This window comes from Erythrolamprus reginae, chromosome 10, assembly GCF_031021105.1.
Source record: "Erythrolamprus reginae isolate rEryReg1 chromosome 10, rEryReg1.hap1, whole genome shotgun sequence".
In the NCBI taxonomy this organism is placed as follows: Eukaryota; Metazoa; Chordata; class Lepidosauria; order Squamata; family Dipsadidae; genus Erythrolamprus; species Erythrolamprus reginae.
Window position 1 is genome coordinate 8180651 of NC_091959.1, and position 18803 is coordinate 8199453.

Sequence of the window (18803 nt, forward strand, 5' to 3'; positions counted from 1 at the left end):
CCCTGGAGCCAAGGTAGGGTAAAAACGCCCTCCCCCATTCTCCAAGAGGCTCTGGGGAAGCCAAAAATGCCCTCCAGAGCCTCTATGTGAGCCAAAAATCAGCTGGCCGGTACACACTTCATGTTGGAGCCGAGCTAGGGCAATAGCTTGTGTGCCACCAAATATGGCTCCGCGTGCCACCTGTGACACCCGTGCCATAGGTTCGCCATCACTCTGGGGAGTCCAGAGCATGATACCGTGGTCTTTCGAGACCGAAGGATGCCGGTGCATACAGTTCTTATGCTGCCCACATAGTTTACCAGATTGTTTGATCCATTGCAAAATGCAGAATCCTTTTCTTAAAGGCCTCCGTTCTCGGCTGACTCTTTACCGCTCGGCTGAGTCATAGGTCTCCTCCAGCACACAAAAAAAGCAGAAGAAAAAGAAAAGGAAAGAAGGGGGGGGGGGAACCCAACCAGAGAACAAATTGCTTTCCACAGCAACAGAGGTTTTCTCCCCATCTCTATTATGAAACATGCAGCCATCACCCAGAACAGCTCTAAATTACACCTTCTTCCAGCTAACATGAAAGGAGCGGTTGTCTGCGAGGCCCTGCCAAGGCTGAGGATAGGGCTGCCAGGTGACGACGGATGGTGGTGGAAGAAAGGCCTTGCTGGAACCCTCTCAGGAGGAAAGCTACTACTGTGTTTCCCCGAAAATAAGACACTGTCTTATATTAATTTTTGCTCCAAAAGTTGTACTACGTCTTATTTTCGGGGGGGTGTGTGTGTGCCTTATATTTCTCAAATAAGACAAATTCACAGGCAGAAAAGCTGACACCCCCCAAAGAAAGTGTACTGTCCGGTACACTGATTACGGTACGGTACCTGTCAGTATGGCACCCACACACACAAACGACGGCACTTATATGGCACAACAGTATACTCCCGCTATTGCAGCTTCCGGCCACCAGAGGAGCTACAGTCTACGCACTGTAGTGGAGACTGTAATGGTGGTGAGACAGCAGCAGACTGTGTCTGCTGTACTGGACGGTACAAAGCGATGGAAGGGGCCAGCAGGGGACGCCACATTATTACGGTACCACTATGAACAGCTTTGAATGGTACCATATGTTTTTCCACCGTACCGTATGTAAACTTGACTACGCCTTATTTTCAGGGGGTGCCTTATATTAGCAAATTCTGCAAAACCTCTGACATGCCTTACTTTCGGGGTACGTCTTATTTTCGGGGAAACGGTATCCTGTGGATGGGAAGACACAGGGGGGATAGATCCTCTTGTGAGAACCATTGGTGGAATTTTGACCAGGTATGGTCGTAAATCCTGTTGGTGGACACTCTTCTGACTTTTAGGATTATTTCTACAGTGTCCGGGTCGTATCCTCGCAAGTCTGGGTCGCGCAGGATAGTAGCCAAGCGGTGAGGTGGAACCACTCCAGATCTGGATGGAGAGAGGCGCCCTGCTGCAACATATCCTCCGAAACGGGGAGTCACCAGGGGTCCTAGACGGACAGACGTTGCAGATCCGTGAACCAGAGCCGGCGTGGCCAGACAGGGGCTATTAGAATCACCTGGACCTTCTTGAGGATGATTTGTGTCATCCTCAAGAAAGAAGATACCGGCATTTAAAAAAGGGGGTCTTTGGATATCTGGCGACAGAAGGAGAAAATGCAGATATTCTGCCTGCAACGCTGGATGGAAGTAATGTTTATTTATCACGAGTAGTCGCAAGTAGTAGTAACAGGCAGTAGCGAGTTGCTACTGAGCACCGCACATCAAGACAACTAGACACAAGAGCAGTTTTTCCGCAAATGCCGTCATTCTGCTAAACAAATAATTCCTTCAACACTGTCAAACTATTTACTAAGTCTGCACTACTATTACTACTAGTTTTTTCTCATCTATCAGCTATTTCCTCCCACTTATGACTGTATGATTGTAACTTGTTGCGTGTATCCTTAAGATTTGTATTAATATTGATTTTTTTTATCATTGCTTAATTGACCCCTATGACAATCATTAAGTATTGAACCTCATGATTCTTGAAAAATGTATATTTTTCTTTTATGTACACTGAGAGCATCTGCACCAAAGACAAATTCCTTGTGTGTCCAATCACACTTGGCCAATAAAGAATTCTATTCTATTCTATTTCTATTCTATTCTATTTCTATTCTATTCTATTTCTATTCTATTTCTATTCTATTCTATTCTATTCTATTTCTATTCTATTTCTATTCCATTTCTATTCTATTTCTATTCTATTCTATTTCTATTCTATTCTATTCCATCCCATCCCATCCCAGATAACTCATTTAATTTAATTTTACCCGAATTTAAATCAAAGAGAATACAATGATTTTTTTAAAAAAAATCTCACCTAGGTTCGATCACCTGTTTGATTTGAGGTGTAGCCTCCCCCCCCTACCCCAAATTTTAAATGCAATTGTGGCTTTGCCAAAAAACAACAACACACCTTTATGCAGCATTTTATCCCTACTCATTTTTGCAAATTGCAAACAGTCACAGAACGAGGAAATTTCATTTCCAACGCATTAAAACGTGTTCCAATTTACTAGAGGGAATTGCTGCCATTTTTGGACATTTTAAGCTTTCACGGAAGGCAGATCATAAAGTACGACCCCGAAGAGTTTATGGAAAACTGATTGCTCGGGGTTGCAAATTAGATAATAAAAGATACAAGCACCGTGCAAAATAAATTATACTCCCATTTCCCAGTCATAGCCTCTCCATCCCCCCATAAATAATTTTGAAATGCAAGACAGGCAGCTTCCTGGCAATATTTATTTTCCTTCCACTGATCTGGAGAAGAGGTCCACGGTATAATTTAATGATCCTCCACTTTTTCATGTCAGGAGTAAACGAAAACATGGAAACGGTTTCGGAGTCTTCATTTGGCAGCCAAAGGAATTTCTAAACGAGGCAGCAAACCGATTTAGACAGCTCGACAGCTGGGTGCAAACTCTCGTTTGGACGGCCAGCTGCCAAGCAGTCACATGTTGAACGTCCACTGGGCTGAAAAAGTTGCACCCCCACAAAAAAGAAGGGGGGGGGAAGCCTTCCATCAAAGGAAACGCCGTTACCAGCCTCCCCCCCTCCCTTCGGTTCCTGGGTTGCAATAGACTCCGAGAGTTAATGAAATGCAATTTCTCTCCTGCGCCAACTCTAAAATTCAGAGTGGCTGGTTTTTATGGAAAGTCTGAGGCCACTTCTGGATCGCTCTCCATCCTTTTTCCCTTGCAGGCCTCGGGCGAGCAGCCAAAGGAAGGGCTCGTTTGAGATTTCAGGCCTGTATTTTGTAAGCGGGAGCCAGCCCGCCTTAAACACGATTTGAGTATTGCCTACAAGATCATAAGTTGCAACGTCTTGCCTGTCAACGACTACTTCAACTTCAACCACAACAACCAGATTATCTCAGGGACCGCCTTCTGCTGCATGAATCCCAGCGACCAGTTAGGTCCCACAGAGTGGGTCTTCTCCGGGTCCCGTCAACTAAACAATGGCGCTTGGCGGGACCCAGGGGAAGAGCCTTCTCGGTGGCGGCCCCGGCCCTCTGGAACCAACTCCCCCCAGAGATTAGAATTGCCCCCACCCTCCTTGCCTTTCGTAAGCTACTTAAAACCCACCTCTGCCGTCCGGCACGGGGGAACTGAGATCCTCTTTCCCCCTAGGCCTTTACAATTCTATGCATGGTATGTATATATGTATGTCTGGTTTTTATATTAATGGGTTTTTAATCATTTTTAGTATTAGATTACTATTGTACACTGTTTTATTGTTGCTGTTAGCCGCTCCGAGTCTCTGGAGAGGGGCGGCATACAAATCCAATAAATAAATAAATAAACACAAGAGCACGCAACAGATTCAAGCTCAATATTAACCACTCCAAACTTGACTGTAAAAAAATATGACTTTAACAATCGAGTTGTCGAAGTGTGGAACTCATTACCGGACTCAGTAGTGTCAACCCCTAACCCCCAACGTTTTTCCCTTAGACTATCCACGATTGACCTCTCCAGGTTCCTAAGAGGTCAGTAAGGGGCGTACATAAGTGCACCAGTGTGCCTTTCATCCCCTGTCCAATTGTCTCTCCTTTATGCCACATATCTTTTCTTCCTTTCATATATCTTCTCCTCTATTTTTATATCTTCTATCCTTTTCTTTATATATATTACTACATGTCTATTCTCTTCAATATGTATTGTGTATTGGACAAATAAATAAATAAAAATAAAATAAATAAATAAACTTCCCAGCCTAGGTTGTATCCTTGAGATTCTAGTGGTCCACATGGAAGTATAAACCATGTCTGGTCCTGCTTAGCTGCTTAGAGCAGGAGTCCCCAACCTTCAGCTTCAACCACAACAACACAAGAGCACGCAACAGATTCAAGCTCAATATTAACCACTCCAAACTTGACTGTAAAAAAATACGACTTTAGTAATAGAGTTGTTGAAGCGTGGAACTCATTACCGGACTCCGTAGTGTCATCCCCTAACCCCCAACATTTTACCCTTAGACTATCCACGGTTGACCTCTCCAGATCCCTAAGAGGTCAGTAAAGGGCGTGCATAAGTGCACTAGCGTGACTTCCGTCGCCATCCTATTGTCTCTCCTATATCCTATATATCTTCTCTTCTATCCCTTTATCTTTCTTCTATTCTCTCTTCTATTCTCTCATTTATTTATTTTATCCTATACTCTCTCTTCTATTCCTTTTCTAATTTTATTTCATTGAAGGTATCCTCTACTACCTTCATTGTGTATTATTGTGTATTGGACAAAATTAAATAATAATTTAAAAAAACTTGGGTTTCCCTCTCAGCCCGATTAGGAACTTGTAAACTCCATCCTTCCCTAGGAAACAGGTAGTTTCAACTACCTGTTGTCCTTGTGGTCAAAATAGAGGTCAACATTTATGTTGCTAAGTGAGAAATTTGCTAATGGATTTGTCAGAGTTCCAAAGAGCATCAAGAATTAAATCAGAGTCTCAGGCAAAGGATTCCGCAAAGTCCCAGTTTATTAGCAGAGCCATGTTGGCACCTCTGGGAGAAACTCGAGAGTTATTGTTAATGGCGAGTATTCTGAGCAGCGACAGGTTACAAGCGGTGTGCCACAAGGGTCTGTTCTGGGTCCTAATCTTTTTAATATGTTTGTGAGTGACATAGGGGAAGGTTTGGTAGGGAAGGTTTGCCTATTTGCCGATGACTCTAAAGTGTGCAATAGGGTTGATATTCCTGGAGGCGTCTGTAATATGGTAAATGATTTAGCTTTACTAGATAAATGGTCAAAGCAATGGAAACTGCAGTTTAATGTTTCCAAATGTAAAATAATGCACTTGGGGAAAAGAATCCTCAATCTGAATATTGCATTGGCAGTTCTGTGTTAGCAAAAACTTCAGAAGAGAAGGATTTAGGGGTAGTGATTTCTGACAATCTCAAAATGGGTGAGCAGTGTGGTCGGGCAGTAGGAAAAGCAAGTAGGATGCTTGGCTGCATAGCTAGAGGTATAACAAGCAGGAAGAGGGAGATTGTGATCCCCTTATATAGAGCGCTGGTGAGACCACATTTGGAATACTGTGTTCAGTTCTGGAGACCTCACCTACAAAAAGATATGGATAAAATTGGACGGGTGCAAAAACGGGCTACAAGAATGGTGGAAGGTCTTAAGCATAAAATGTATCAGGAAAGACTTAATGAACTCAATCTGTATGGTCTGGAGGACAGAAGGAAAAGGGGGGACATGATCAAAACATTTAAATATGTTAAAGGGTTAAATAAGGTTCAGGGGGGAAGTGTTTTTAATAGGAAAGTGAACACAAGAACAAGGAGACACAATCTGAAGTTAGTTGGGGGAAAGATCAAAAGCAACATGAGAAAATATTATTTCACTGAAAGAGTAGTAGATCCTTGGAACAAACTTCCAGCAGACGTGGTGATAAATCCACAGTAACTGAATTTAAACATGCCTGGGATAGACATATATCCATTGTAAGATAAAATACAGGAAATAATATAAGGGCAGACTAGATGGACCATGAGGTCTTTTTCTGCTGTCAGTCTTCTATGTTTCTAAGTCCCAGGTTTCTCCACCCAATTGAACGTCCAATCCCTTGTCCTCCACACTCCCAAGTCCATCACGTTGACCAGTCTTTCATCTGTACTATTCAATACTGCATTCGCAACCCCTGTGCCACCATAGCTATCACCTGTCCATCACCAGCCCTTCCACGGAGCAATGGAAGAAGCTCAAACCACACAGAAAACAAACCCAAGTTGAAACTAACCAAGCTTGGCATGTTTTGAGAATCCTTATCAAGTCTAATAAATGTTATTGCCCGAAGCACCGACAGAGCGGCTTTGCTGCTTCTGGGAAGGAAAGGCTGTTCTCATTACTCTTTGCCTTGGAAGATTGATGGGTACATCTCAACTCTGATAAGACCCAATATTTACCACTGAAATACTTAGTGACATTTCTGGACTTAACTGCATTTACCAGATTATCTCAGGGACCGCCTTCTGCTGCACAAATCCCAGCGACCAGTCAGGTCCCACAGAGTGGGTCTTCTCCGGGTCCCGTCAACCAAACAATGTCGCTTGGCGGGACCTAGAGGAAGAGCCTTCTCTGTGGCGGCCCCGGCCCTCTGGAACCAACTCCCCCCAGAGATTAGAATTGCCCCCACCCTCCTTGCCTTTCAAAAGTTGCTTAAAACCCACCTCTGCCGCCAGACATGGGGGAACTGAGATACTCTTTCTCCCTAGGCCTTTACAATTTTATGCATGGTATGTCTGTATGTATGATTAGTTTTCATATAATTGGGCTTTTAACTGTTTTTAGTATTGGATTTGTTATACTGTATACTGTTTTATTGTTGTTGTTAGCCGCCCTGAGTCTGCGGAGAGGGGCGGCACACAAATCCAATAAATAAATAAATAAAATAAATTTACCCCATCCGATTTTAGAACGCCCCATTCAGGAAAAGTTGCCGGGAACTCAAAAACCAGGTATCCTTTTTCTGACATTTGGTTTGATCCTTTTAATTACTTTTTATTTATTAATCTATCTATTAGTTAGTGTGCCAACTCGTTCTCTAGGGCAGTGTTTCCCAACCTTGGCAACTTGAAGATATCTGGACTTCAACTCCAAGAATTCCCCAGCCAGCATCCGCTGGCTGGGGAATTCTGGGAGTTGAAGTCCAGATATCTTCAAGTTGCCAAGGTTGGGAAGCACCGCTGTAGAGCAGTGATGGTGAACCTCTTTTTGGTTCGTGTGCCAAAAGGGTGTGTGAGGGGTTTGCTAGCCTACGTGCATGCGCCCACACTGCTGGGATGTAAAAAACAGCCAAACGGGCAAACCTGTTTGCCGTTGTGCTGTTTTTTGCACTCCGGAGGGTTCAGGGAAGCTTCCTGAAGCCCCGGATTAAAAAAACCCACCCAGTAGACCAGTAATTTTCAACATTTTTTGAGCCGCGGCACATTGACTCAATTGTGTCAACCCCCAACATTTCTCCCTTAGACTCTCCACGATTGACCTCTCCAGGTTCCTAAGAGGCCAGTAAGGGTCGTACATAAGTGCACTGGTGTGCCTTTCGTCCCCTGTCCAATTGTCTTTCCTTTCTCTGACTTATCATATAAATTTTCTTTCTTTCATATATCCTCTCCTCTAAGTTCACTTTTACCCTTATATATATTACTACATGTCTATTTTTCTTCCTATGTATTTGTGTATTGGACAAATGAATAAATAAATAAATTAAATAAATAAATAAATGCCTGGGAAGGGCGAAAACAGCTTCTCCCAACCCCAGAAGGCCCTCTGGAGGCCAGAAACAGACTGTTTCCCAACTTCTGATGGGCCCAGCAGGCTTGTGTTTCACCCTCCTCAGGCTCCAAAGGCTTCCCTGGAGCTAGGGAGGGTAAAAATGGCCGCCCCCATCCCCTGGGAGGCTCTCTGGAGGCCAAAAACATCCTCCCAGAGCCTCTGTGTGAGCCAAAAATCAGCACACACAGGCACGTTGGAGCAGAGCTAGGGCAATAGCTTGCGTGCCAGCAGATATGACTCCGTGTGCCGCCTGTGGCACCCGTGCCATAGGTTCGCCATCACTGGTGTAGCGTTTCCTGCCTGAGCAGAGGATAGACTAGAACAGTGATTTTCAACCTTTTTTGAGCTGCGGTACATTTTTTACATTTATGAAACCCTGGGGCATATTGAGCAGGGGGGGGGGGGGCTAAAAAAGTTTGGACAAAAAAATTCTCTCTCTCTTCCTCCCCTTCACTCTATTTCTTTCTCCCTCCCTATTTCTCTCCCTTCCTTCCTCTTTCTCTCTCTCTCCATCCCTCTTTCTTTCTTTCTTTCTTTCTTTCTCTTCCTTCCTTCCTCTCTTTTTTGCTCTCTTTCTCTCTCCCTCCCTACCTCCCTCTATGTCTTTCTCTCTCTCTCCTTCCCTCCCTCTCTTTCTCTCTCTCTCTTGCTTTCTTTCTCTCTCTTGCTCTCTCTCTCTTTCTCTCTCTCCTTCTTTCTCTTGTTTTCTCTCTCTCTTGCTTTCTTTCTCTCTGAGCTTCGCGGCACACCTGACCATGTCTCACGGCACACTGGTTGAAAAACACTGGACTAGAAGACCTCCAAGGTCCCTTCCACCTCTGGTATTCAGTACTCCTAGATCTTCTCCATCATCTTCGAACAGATATGTTCTTCTCAAAGTACAGCTTAAGTTTTCCACCCACTGTTCTTTCCTATCCTCGATTTTTTTCCCCCATTCACATTTTAAAACCTCTTGAAAGGAAGTGTCTCTTTGGATACTAATTAACAGTCACAGAGCAATTTCATCCCCCAGTTCCTACGACTGTGAACATCTGCTGCTTGGCTATTTCCTTCAGCTCCTACCCCATTTTTATGCCTTTGAACTTTGATGCTGGAGAAGACATCTGAGAATATCATGGACAGCCAAGAAAACAAACCAGTTGATCACCGAACAAGTCAACCCAGAATCAAGGCACCAAGGATTAGACTCAATTTACACTATTTCAGACACATTATGCAAAGACTTTTTTAAAAAATTATTATTGTTATTATTGTTATTATTATTATTATTATTATTATTATTATTATTATTATTATTATTATTATTTAGATTTGTATGCCGCCCCTCTCTGTAGACTCGGGGCGGCTCACAACAATAACAAGAACAATGTAAGAACAAATCTAATAATTTAAAAAACACTAAAAACCCCATTATTAAAAGCAAACAAACACACAAACATTCCATGTATAAACTGTATAGGCCCGGGGGAGATGTGTCAGTTCCCCCATGCCTGACAGCAGAGATGGGTCTTAAGAACTTTACGAAAGGCAAGGAGGGTGGGGGCAGTTCTAATCTCTGGAGGGAGCTGGTTCCAGAGGGTCGGGGCCGCCACAGAGAAGGCTCTTCTCCTGGGTCCCGCCAAACGACATTGTTTAGTCGACGGGACCCGGAGAAGGCCAACTCTGTGGGACCTAACCGGTCGCTGGGATTCGTGCGGCAGAAGGCGGTCCCGGAGGTATTCTGGTCCGATGCCATGAAGGGCTTTATAGGTCATAACCAACACTTTGAATTGCGCCTGGAAATTGATCAGCAACCAATGCAGACTGCGGAGTGTTGGTGTAACATGGGCATATCTTGGGAAGCCCATGATTGCTCTCGCGGCCGCATTCTGCACGATCTGAAGTTTCCGAACACTTTTCAAAGGTAGCCCCATGTAGAGAGCATTGCAGTAGTCGAACCTCGAGGTTTTGTTGAGAAGATCAGATATTTTAATGTTCCTCGGTTCCTCGCTAATAGTTTTTTTTTAACAAATATCCTTTCCACTGCATACTTTTGAAGGTCGCATTTTATTGACTGCTGCCATTTTTCATGTCAATTTGTGTCTTTAAACATTTTTTTCTAAAAAATAGCTTGCCTTCATAGCAAACCATCCAGAGAAGGCCAGCACAAAATCCTAATGATAACATTGGTAAAAAGTGTTCAACGTTAAGTTTATAAATGTGCTGTATTGAGGCCAGATCTCTTACAACAGCTTTTTTTCCCCAGAAGTCACATGTAACATGAATATAAATCCTGTAACTAAAATAGAAGCAAATTTTTAAACAATTTACTAAAGACTCAGCCTTTATTGTAAATATTAGTCTTTGATTTGCTCTCTTAAGGCTGAGCCCTAACTGATATGAAGGAGAGATATGCAGGAAAAGTTTTGGTTTTATGGCACAGTTAAGAGTTAGACCATATTTCTAACTTGAAACAGGTTCAGTTCACTTCTGAGTGTTTTAAGTCCACATATTTTAAACTTGCCAAGTTTGAGAAATGCTGTTCTTGTGATAGTGGCAGGGAAGAGAGACAGCCAAATGATTTATTTTATATTTATGTTCCTCTCCCAGAGGAAGGCAAACAGTAAAACTATGTTCCTAAAAACTCTTAGATTAATATCAGAAGTTGATGAAAACTTGCACTCCTCAAGCAATTGGGGAAGAATTACAAAGCAATGGATGGAAACTAATCAAGGAGAGAAGCTACCTGGAAGAAATTTTCTAACCGTGAAAACAATCTGTGGAACAATTTACTTCCAGAGGTTGTGGGTGATCCAACCCTGGTGGTTTATAAGAAGAGAGTGGACAACATGGGGCTACCTTTGGAAAGTGTTTCGGAAACTTCAGATTGTGCAGAATGCGGCTGCGAGAGCAATCATGGGCTTTCCTAGATATGCCCATGTCTTGTCAACACTCCATGGCCTGCACTGGCTGCCGATCAGTTTCCGGTCACAATTCAAAGTGTTGGTTATAACCTACAAAGCCCTACATGGCATCGGACCAGAATACCTTTGGGACCGCCTTCTGCCGCACGAATCCCAGCGACCGATTAGATCCCACAGAGTTGGCCTTCTCCAGGTTCCGTCGACAAAACAATGTCGTACTTGGAGTTACATTGTGTTGTTTAAGTGATCCCTTTATTTTTTTTGAGCAGTGTATGTAGTTTCCTACATGGCAATGGACCAGATTACCTCTGGAACCGCCTGCTACCTCATGAATCCCAGGAACCAATAAGGTTCCACAGAGTTGGCCTTCTCCGGGTCCTGTCGACTAAACAATGTCATTTGGCGGGCCCCAGGGGAAGAGCCTTCTTTGTGGAGGCCCCAGCCCTCCAGGGGGAGATTAGAACGGACCCCACCCTCCCTGTCTTTCGTAAACTACTCAAGACTCATTTATACCGCCAGGCATGGGGGAGTTGAGATAGCTCTTCCCCCTAGGACATTACAAGTTATGCATGGTATGTTTGTGTGTATGTTTAGTTTTTTATAATAAGGGTTTTTTAGTTGTTTTTATTATTGGATTGTACATGTTGTGTTTATTATTGTTATTAGCCACCCCGAGTCTACGGAGAGGGGCGGCATACAAATCCAATAAATTATTAAATTATTATTATTATTTCCACTTCAGTCGTGACCAGCTGAAAGTTAAGATATCTCCAAGCACAGATATAGTTGTAGTTCTACAAGGATACATTCTTCAATCCTACCCGTTGGTCCATTACACACCCATCTTTTGTTACTTACTCACTGGCATAAGTGTGACTCATTTCATCCTTTTACAGGAATTGCCTGTACCAAAAGCAGATTTGCCCATCCGGTTTCTTTTGAGAACTTTCTCTGGTTTCCATCCAGGGAAAACAGCTGGTTTATGTAGCTTCGACCCAACGCCCAAGTGCCAAAATCTGAGAATCCATGCTTGCTTTGCAGAGGCTTCAAAAACCAGCCCCGATGGGCAGTTCACCTTCAAATACCATCTTCCCGGATAAATTTACATCAGGGGAAAGTTTTCTTCCACCAGGTCAAAGAATAAAAACAAAAGAATTGTATTTTTCCAGCACAGGATTGGGAGAAGAGAGAGAGAGGCTCATCTAAAGCTTGTGGACTAGACACTTCACAAGCCAAATATATTTAAAAAGTGAAGAGACTGGGGATAGCGGTGTAGCCCTGGCGAGCAGGGGGTTCTGGTTTACTTTACTGCCGGTTTACTCAGGGATGTGCCACATTCTATCTTTGCGCGCACTTTAAAAAGTTTATGCCTATGCGCAAAAGCTAAAAAACAAGATGGCGTAACATATGGCGCCACCAGAAGAACCAACTCAAGGGCATTGCAGGCCTAAATTGCTGCTGGTTCTAATTACCGAGGTCGCCAAGTTACTACTGGTTCTATAGAACCAGTCTGAACCTGGAGGAACCAACCTCTGCTTGCGAGAAGCCAAATTAGGTTTCCATGTAGCATCTCATCTTAAAAGGTGGAGTTCACAGATTCCCCAAATGGCTTAACATGTTGTTTTGATAAACCATGGCCAAAACAAGTGACACTAAAAAGGGGGTTGGTTATGGATTGGGACTGACTGAAGTCCTTCTTCAACTAACTTAGTTAGTTAGTTAGTTAACGTCGCTACAGAGTACTGCACACCAAGACAACTAGACACAAGAACAGTTTTTTCCCGAACGCCATCACTCTACTAAACAAATAATTCCCTCAAAACTGTCAGACTTTCTACTAAATCTGCACTTCTATTCTACTAGTTTTTCTCATCATTCCTATCACCCTTTTCCTCCCATGTTGACTGTATGACTGTAACTTGTTGCTTATATCCGAAGATTTTTATTAATATTGCTTCTTCATTGCTTATTTGACCCCTATGACAATCATTAAGTGTTGTATCACATGATTCTTGACAAATGTATATTTTATTTTATGTACGTTGAGAGCATATGCACCAAGACAAATTCCTTGTGTGTCCAATCACACTTGGCCAATAAAAATTCTATTCTATTCTATTCTATTCTAACTTATATACCTATTTAATTATTTGCTTATTTATTTACTTTATTTATATGCTGCCCAACTTCGGAAGGAATTCTGGGTGGCTTACAACAGTTAGTTAGTTAGCTAGCTAGTTAGTTAGTTAGTTAGTTAACTTATATACTTATTTACTTATTTATTTACTTTATTTATATGCTGCCCCACTTCGGAAGGAATTCTGGGTGGCTTACAACAGTTAGATAGTTAGCTAGTTAGTTAGTTAACTTATATACTTATTTACTTATTTATTTACTTTATTTATATGCTGCCCAACTTCGGACGGAATTCTGGGTGGCTTACAACAGTTAGTTAGCTAGCTAGTTAGTTAGTTGTTTGTTTAGTCAAGCATATATAAGGTAACAGATTTAAATATAAGCATGATTATGCGTACGGGAAATGGATATGGATAAATAGACAGTAGCAAGATGCACACAACCGCAGGATCCATCCATCAGTTTTATAGCAAAGTGAAATTTGAATTAGAGTCCCTCGATTCCAACTATTACACATTACAAACATCACGTTATACCAAGGAGCCCGTTTATCACTGCTGAAACCCAACAGGTGACAATCTAATTCATTTTAGAAGTTAGAATTGAGTTTTATGCATCATGACCTTCCTGATCGACTTTTATCAGAGATGACCAATCCTGGAGACCTCTTGAATCACCAATTCCAGCCAAGGCCCTCCATCCCAAGCACTTTTTGAACCCGAGCAAGCAGTGGTCTTCTAGAAACAGGTGTTTACAACCTTGGCAACTTTAAGCCTGTAGGACTTCAACTCCCAGAATTCCCCCGCCAGCTTTGCTCCACCACATTCATAAAAAACTCTTAGGATTTGATGAAAACTTGCAAACTTTAAGCAATTGGGCAAGAATGACAAAGCTATGGATGGAAACTAATCAAGGAGAGAAATAACCTGGAAGAAGAATAAATTTTCTAACCGTGAAAACAATCCCTGGAACAATTTGCCTTCCAGAAGTTGTTGGGTGCTCCAACCCTGGTGGGCTTATAAGAAGCTTTGCTGGCTGGGGAATTCTGGGAGTTGAAGTCCACCAGGCTTAAAGCTTTGCTGGCTGGGGAATTCTGGGAGTTGAAGTCCACCAGGCTTAAAACTTTGCTGGCTGGGGAATTCTGGGAGTTGAAGTCCACCAGGATTAAAGCTTTGCTGGCTGGAGAATTCTGGGAGTTGAAGTCCACCAAGTTTAAAGCTTTGCTAGCTGGGGAATTCTGGGAGTTGAAGTCCACCAGGCTTAAAGCTTTGACGGCTGGAGAATTCTGGGAGTTGAAGTCCCCCAGGCTTCAAGTTGCCAAGGTTGGAGACCCCCAGTTCAAGCATAGTATAGAATAACAGAGTTGGAAGGGACCTTGGAGGTCTTCTAGTCCATCCCCCTGCTTAGCATGCTTCTGAGCATAGACAGAGTGCCTCTCCTCTCGGAGAGCAAGCAATCACAGCGCTTGCAAAAACTACACTCGTCTGCGTAAAACACGAGGTCACGCTCCGTGGCGACCCACGCTGTAGTTTTAGCACGACAGAACTAGGAATGCAAGCCAAACTCCGGGCGATTCCGAGAAAAAACACGGTTTAGGAAAGCGGTGAGAACTTCGCCGACCCTGCCAACTGTCTTTTTCTCCCGAGGGAGCAGCGCTACAAGCGGCGTGGGGGGAAAAAACCCCCCGACTCTCACACCACCCACTTACAGAATAAAACTCCCTAGAAGCGCTCAAAGTACACTGCTCAAAAAATAAATAAATAAAGGGAACACTTAAACAACAGAATATACAGTAACTCCAAGTCAATCAAACTTCTGTGAAATCAAACTGTCCACTTAGGAAGCAACACGGATTGACCTGTGTTGGGCACAGTCAACTTTGCACAGAACAAAGTGTTCAAGGAGAATATTTCATTCATTCAGATCTAGGATGCGTTCTTTGAGTGTCCCCTATATTTTTTTTATTTTTGAGCAGTATATTTGCCTCCTGCACTGCAGCCCACTCGCGCACCGGGGTCCGAACCAAAGCCAGGAGAGGGGGCTTTTCTCCCGTGCCAGCCCGGATTCCCACCCGTGTCGGTATTTTCCCCCACGCGTGGAAAATTTTAAATGCAATTGTGGCTTTGCAAAATGCAACACACTTTCATGCAGCGTTTTTTCCCCCCACTCGTTTTTGCAAGTTGGAAACTGAGTCACCGAACGAGGAAATTTCAGTCCTAACCTCTTCCAATTGACTAGAGGGGATTACTACCGGTTTTGGGGGGACGTTTTAAGCTGCCTTACCTGCGGCGGAGACCAGGTCCCCGTCACTCAGCTCCCCGGAATCCGAGTCCATGGCTTGCAAGTGGGGGGGAGTCCCTCCGGCTGCAGGGCTGGCCCGACGCAGCTCCCCCTCGACAGGAGCTTCACGCCCGCCCGGCCGCTCGCAAGAGCCGCGGAGTCCCGGGAAGAGAGCGCGAGGAGAGGCGGTTGCAGTCCCGCAACCGGGTGGTTTCCAGACACCGGTCCAGCTTGCTTCCTCTGCCCCCCCACCCCCCAAAAAACACGCCCGTCGCCGGCTCGGGCGGAGTCAAAAGGCAGTTGGGCGGCGCTGGCTGCCGGAGTGGGGGGGCGCATACAGAAAGAGGGAGGGGCCCCTGAGGAGCAACGGCGTGTTTCTGGAGCCACCCTTCCTCCTCTTCTACCTCTTGTAGGTAGGACGTTCCCTTGGACTTAGTTTCAGCAGCCCCCACCTTTTTTTCCAGGATGGGGGGGGGGCAGTCTTGCAATCCCTTCCCGTAGATTCAGGCTTTCTTCGTTGCTCATCTATCTATGTCTGTCGGTCTGTCGGTCCGTCCGTCCGTCATCCACCCACCCATCTAGAATAGAAAAGAATAGAATAGAATAGACTTCTTTATTGACCAAGTGTCATTGGAAACACAAGGAATTTGTCTTGGTGCATATGCTCTCAGCGCACATAAAAGAAAAAGATACATTTGTCAAGAATCATATGGTACAACACATAATGATTGTCATAGGAGTCAAATAAGCAGTGAAGAAAGAATATCTCTCTCTCTCTCTCTCTCTCTCTCTCTCTCTCTCTCTCTCTCTCTCTATCTATCTATCTATCTATCTATCACCTAGCCATCTATTGTCTCTTTCCCTCTCTCATCATCTATGCATGTCTCTATCTATCTATCTATCTATCTATCTATCTATCTATCTATCTATCTATCTATCTATCTATCACCTAGCTATCTATCTGCTCTCTTTCCCTCTCTCATCATCTATGTATCTAAGTATCTAAGTATCTAAGTATCTAAGTATCTAAGTATCTAAGTATCTAAGTACAGTATCTATCTATCTATCTATCTATCTATCTATCTATCTATCTATCTATCTATCTATCTATCTATCTATCTATCTATCACAACTATTTGTCTGAAATGGTATACAGTATAGGCTTTCCTGAAGTGGGGGCTCCAAGGCCCCTTCCAACTCTATGAATCTATTCTATTCTAAGAAGGTGGAATCAAAGCCCCATTCCCTTTAAAGGTGCGCTGCAACCCTGTACTAGAACTTGTACAGCTGCACAGTCAGCTCAGGAAATCGTGATGTCCAGGAAACCAAGAAGGAACAAAATATTCCATGGTTACAATGGAGGAAAACTAACTGCAGTAGGAAAAGATCCGGAGCTCAGGTCCAGAAAGCAACGACAAGGATGAAAAAAAAGAGCGACAACAAACAAGCAAACATTTGCTATTGTTGAAGTTTGCAAGAATAACCAGCCTATCCATAAATAAATAAATCAATAAAATGTCTTCCTTCTATCTTTGGAAATTGAGAGGCGAGTCAAATAAATTTGACCAGCATTTCACATCTTGAGGCAATTCACATTTTGTGTCTAACCAAGCTCCATTGGGGGCTCTTAAAACTGAGAAGGGCAGTAAACATTCCCCTAAAATGCTGTATTTTGGGGATCGGGCAGAAAGCTAGACATATATGCCTATTTATACCCTTTTCCCTTATTGTAACACACAAGTAGAAATACAAAAGATAGATAGATAGATAGATAGATGATAGATGATAGATAGATAGATAGATAGATAGATAGATAGATGATAGATAGATAGATAGATGAATAGATGATAGATAGATAGATAGATATATGATAGATAGATGATTGATAGATAGATAGATGATTGATAGATAGATAGATAGATGATAGATGATAGATAGATAGATGATAGATAGATGATAGATAGATGATAGATAGATAGATAGAAACATAGAAGACTGACGGCAGAAAAAGACCTCATGGTCTATCTAGCCTGCCCTTATACTATTTCCTGTATTTTATCTTACAATGGATATATGTTTATCCCAGGCATGTTTAAATTCGGTTACTGTGGATTTACCAACCACGTCTGCTGGAAGTTTGTTCCAAGGATCTACTACTCTTTCAGTAAAATAATATTTTCTCATATTGCCTTTGATCTTTCCCCCAACTAACTTCAGATTGTGTCCCCTTGTTCTTGTGTTCACTTTCCTATTAAAAACACTTCCCTCCTGAACCCTATTTAACCCTTTAACATATTTAAATGTTTCGATCATGTCCCCCCCTTTTCCTTCTGTCTTCCAGACTATACAGATTGAGTTCATTAAGTCTTTCCTGATACGTTTTATACTTAAGACCTTCCACCATTCTTGTAGCCTGTCTTTGGACCCATTCAATTTTGTCAATATCTTGTCAATATATTTTGTCAAGATGATAGATAGGTGATAGATAGATAGATAGATGATAGATAGATAGATGATAGATAGATAGATAGATAGATAGATAGATAGATGATAGATAGATAGATAGATGATAGATTGATAGATAGATGATAGATAGATAGATAGATAGATGATAGATAAATATATAGATGATAGATGATAGATAGATAGATGATAGATAGATAGATAGATGATAGATAGATAGATGATAGATAGATAGATAGATGATAGATAGATAGATAGATACATAGATAGATAGATAGATAGATAGATAGATAGATAGATAGATAGATAGATAGATAGATAGATGATAGATGGATGGGTGGACTCTAAAAATCCTTTTGTATGCTTTTAGCTAAAAATTGGCAGATCAGATTTTCATGGACGATTCTATATCAACACCATGAAGTAAAAGTAAGCAGAGACTTATTTGTTTACTAGTGCTTAAATAAACAAATGGTTTCTATAGACAAGTCACTATCTGCAGAGTTGGCTCAAGAATAAGATGTGACTGATGGCATTGCAGTTGTTTTTTTGACCAGCTGGATTTCTGTTTAAGGTCGAGACAGTTTCACAGCTTTATTACACTGAACATTACCAAGGTCTTCATATTGAAGTCCCCCAAATCTATATTTTCCATTTGGGTTTCCAAAATTTATCCAGTACAGTGGTACCTCTACTTGTGAACTTAATTTTTTCCGTGATCAAGTTCTTAAGTAGAAAAGTTTGTAAGAAGAAGCAATTTTTCCCATAGGAATCAATATAAAAGCAAATAATGCATGTGATTGGGGAAACCACAGGGAGGGTGGACACCCTCCCAGGAGATTCCTAGAGAGGCCCCATGGAGGCTTTTCCCCTAGAGAGGCCCTATGGAGGCTTCTCCCTACCTTTTCCAGCCCTGTTTCCTCCCAGGAGATTCCTAGAGAGGCCCCATGGAGGCTTCTCCCCTAGAGAGGCCCTATGGAGGCTTCTCCCTACCTTTTCCAGCCCTGTTTCCTCCCAGGAGATTCCTAGAGAGGCCCCACAGAGTTTTTCTCCCCGCCTTTTCTGGCCTTGTTTCCTCCCAGGAGATTCCTAGAGAGGCCCCACGGAGGCTTCTCCCCGCCTTTTCCGGTTACAGTTTCGGAGGCTCGGGTTTGTAAGTGGAAAATGGTTCTTGAGAAGA

At 42.8% G+C, this 18803-nt stretch overlaps 1 protein-coding gene across 1 annotated transcript in view; it reads right to left on the reverse strand.

The window, feature by feature from the left end:
• TNFAIP8L3 (TNF alpha induced protein 8 like 3) overlaps positions 1 to 15349 on the reverse strand; it is a 36270-nt gene extending 20921 nt beyond the window's left edge. Inside the window, exon 1 of the mRNA XM_070761952.1 lies at positions 15164 to 15349. Within this exon, the coding sequence (XP_070618053.1) occupies positions 15164 to 15215 (52 nt within the window). The 5' untranslated portion in view covers positions 15216 to 15349. The remainder of the gene's footprint in view (positions 1 to 15163) is intronic.
• Between the last annotated feature and the right edge of the window lie 3454 nt (positions 15350 to 18803).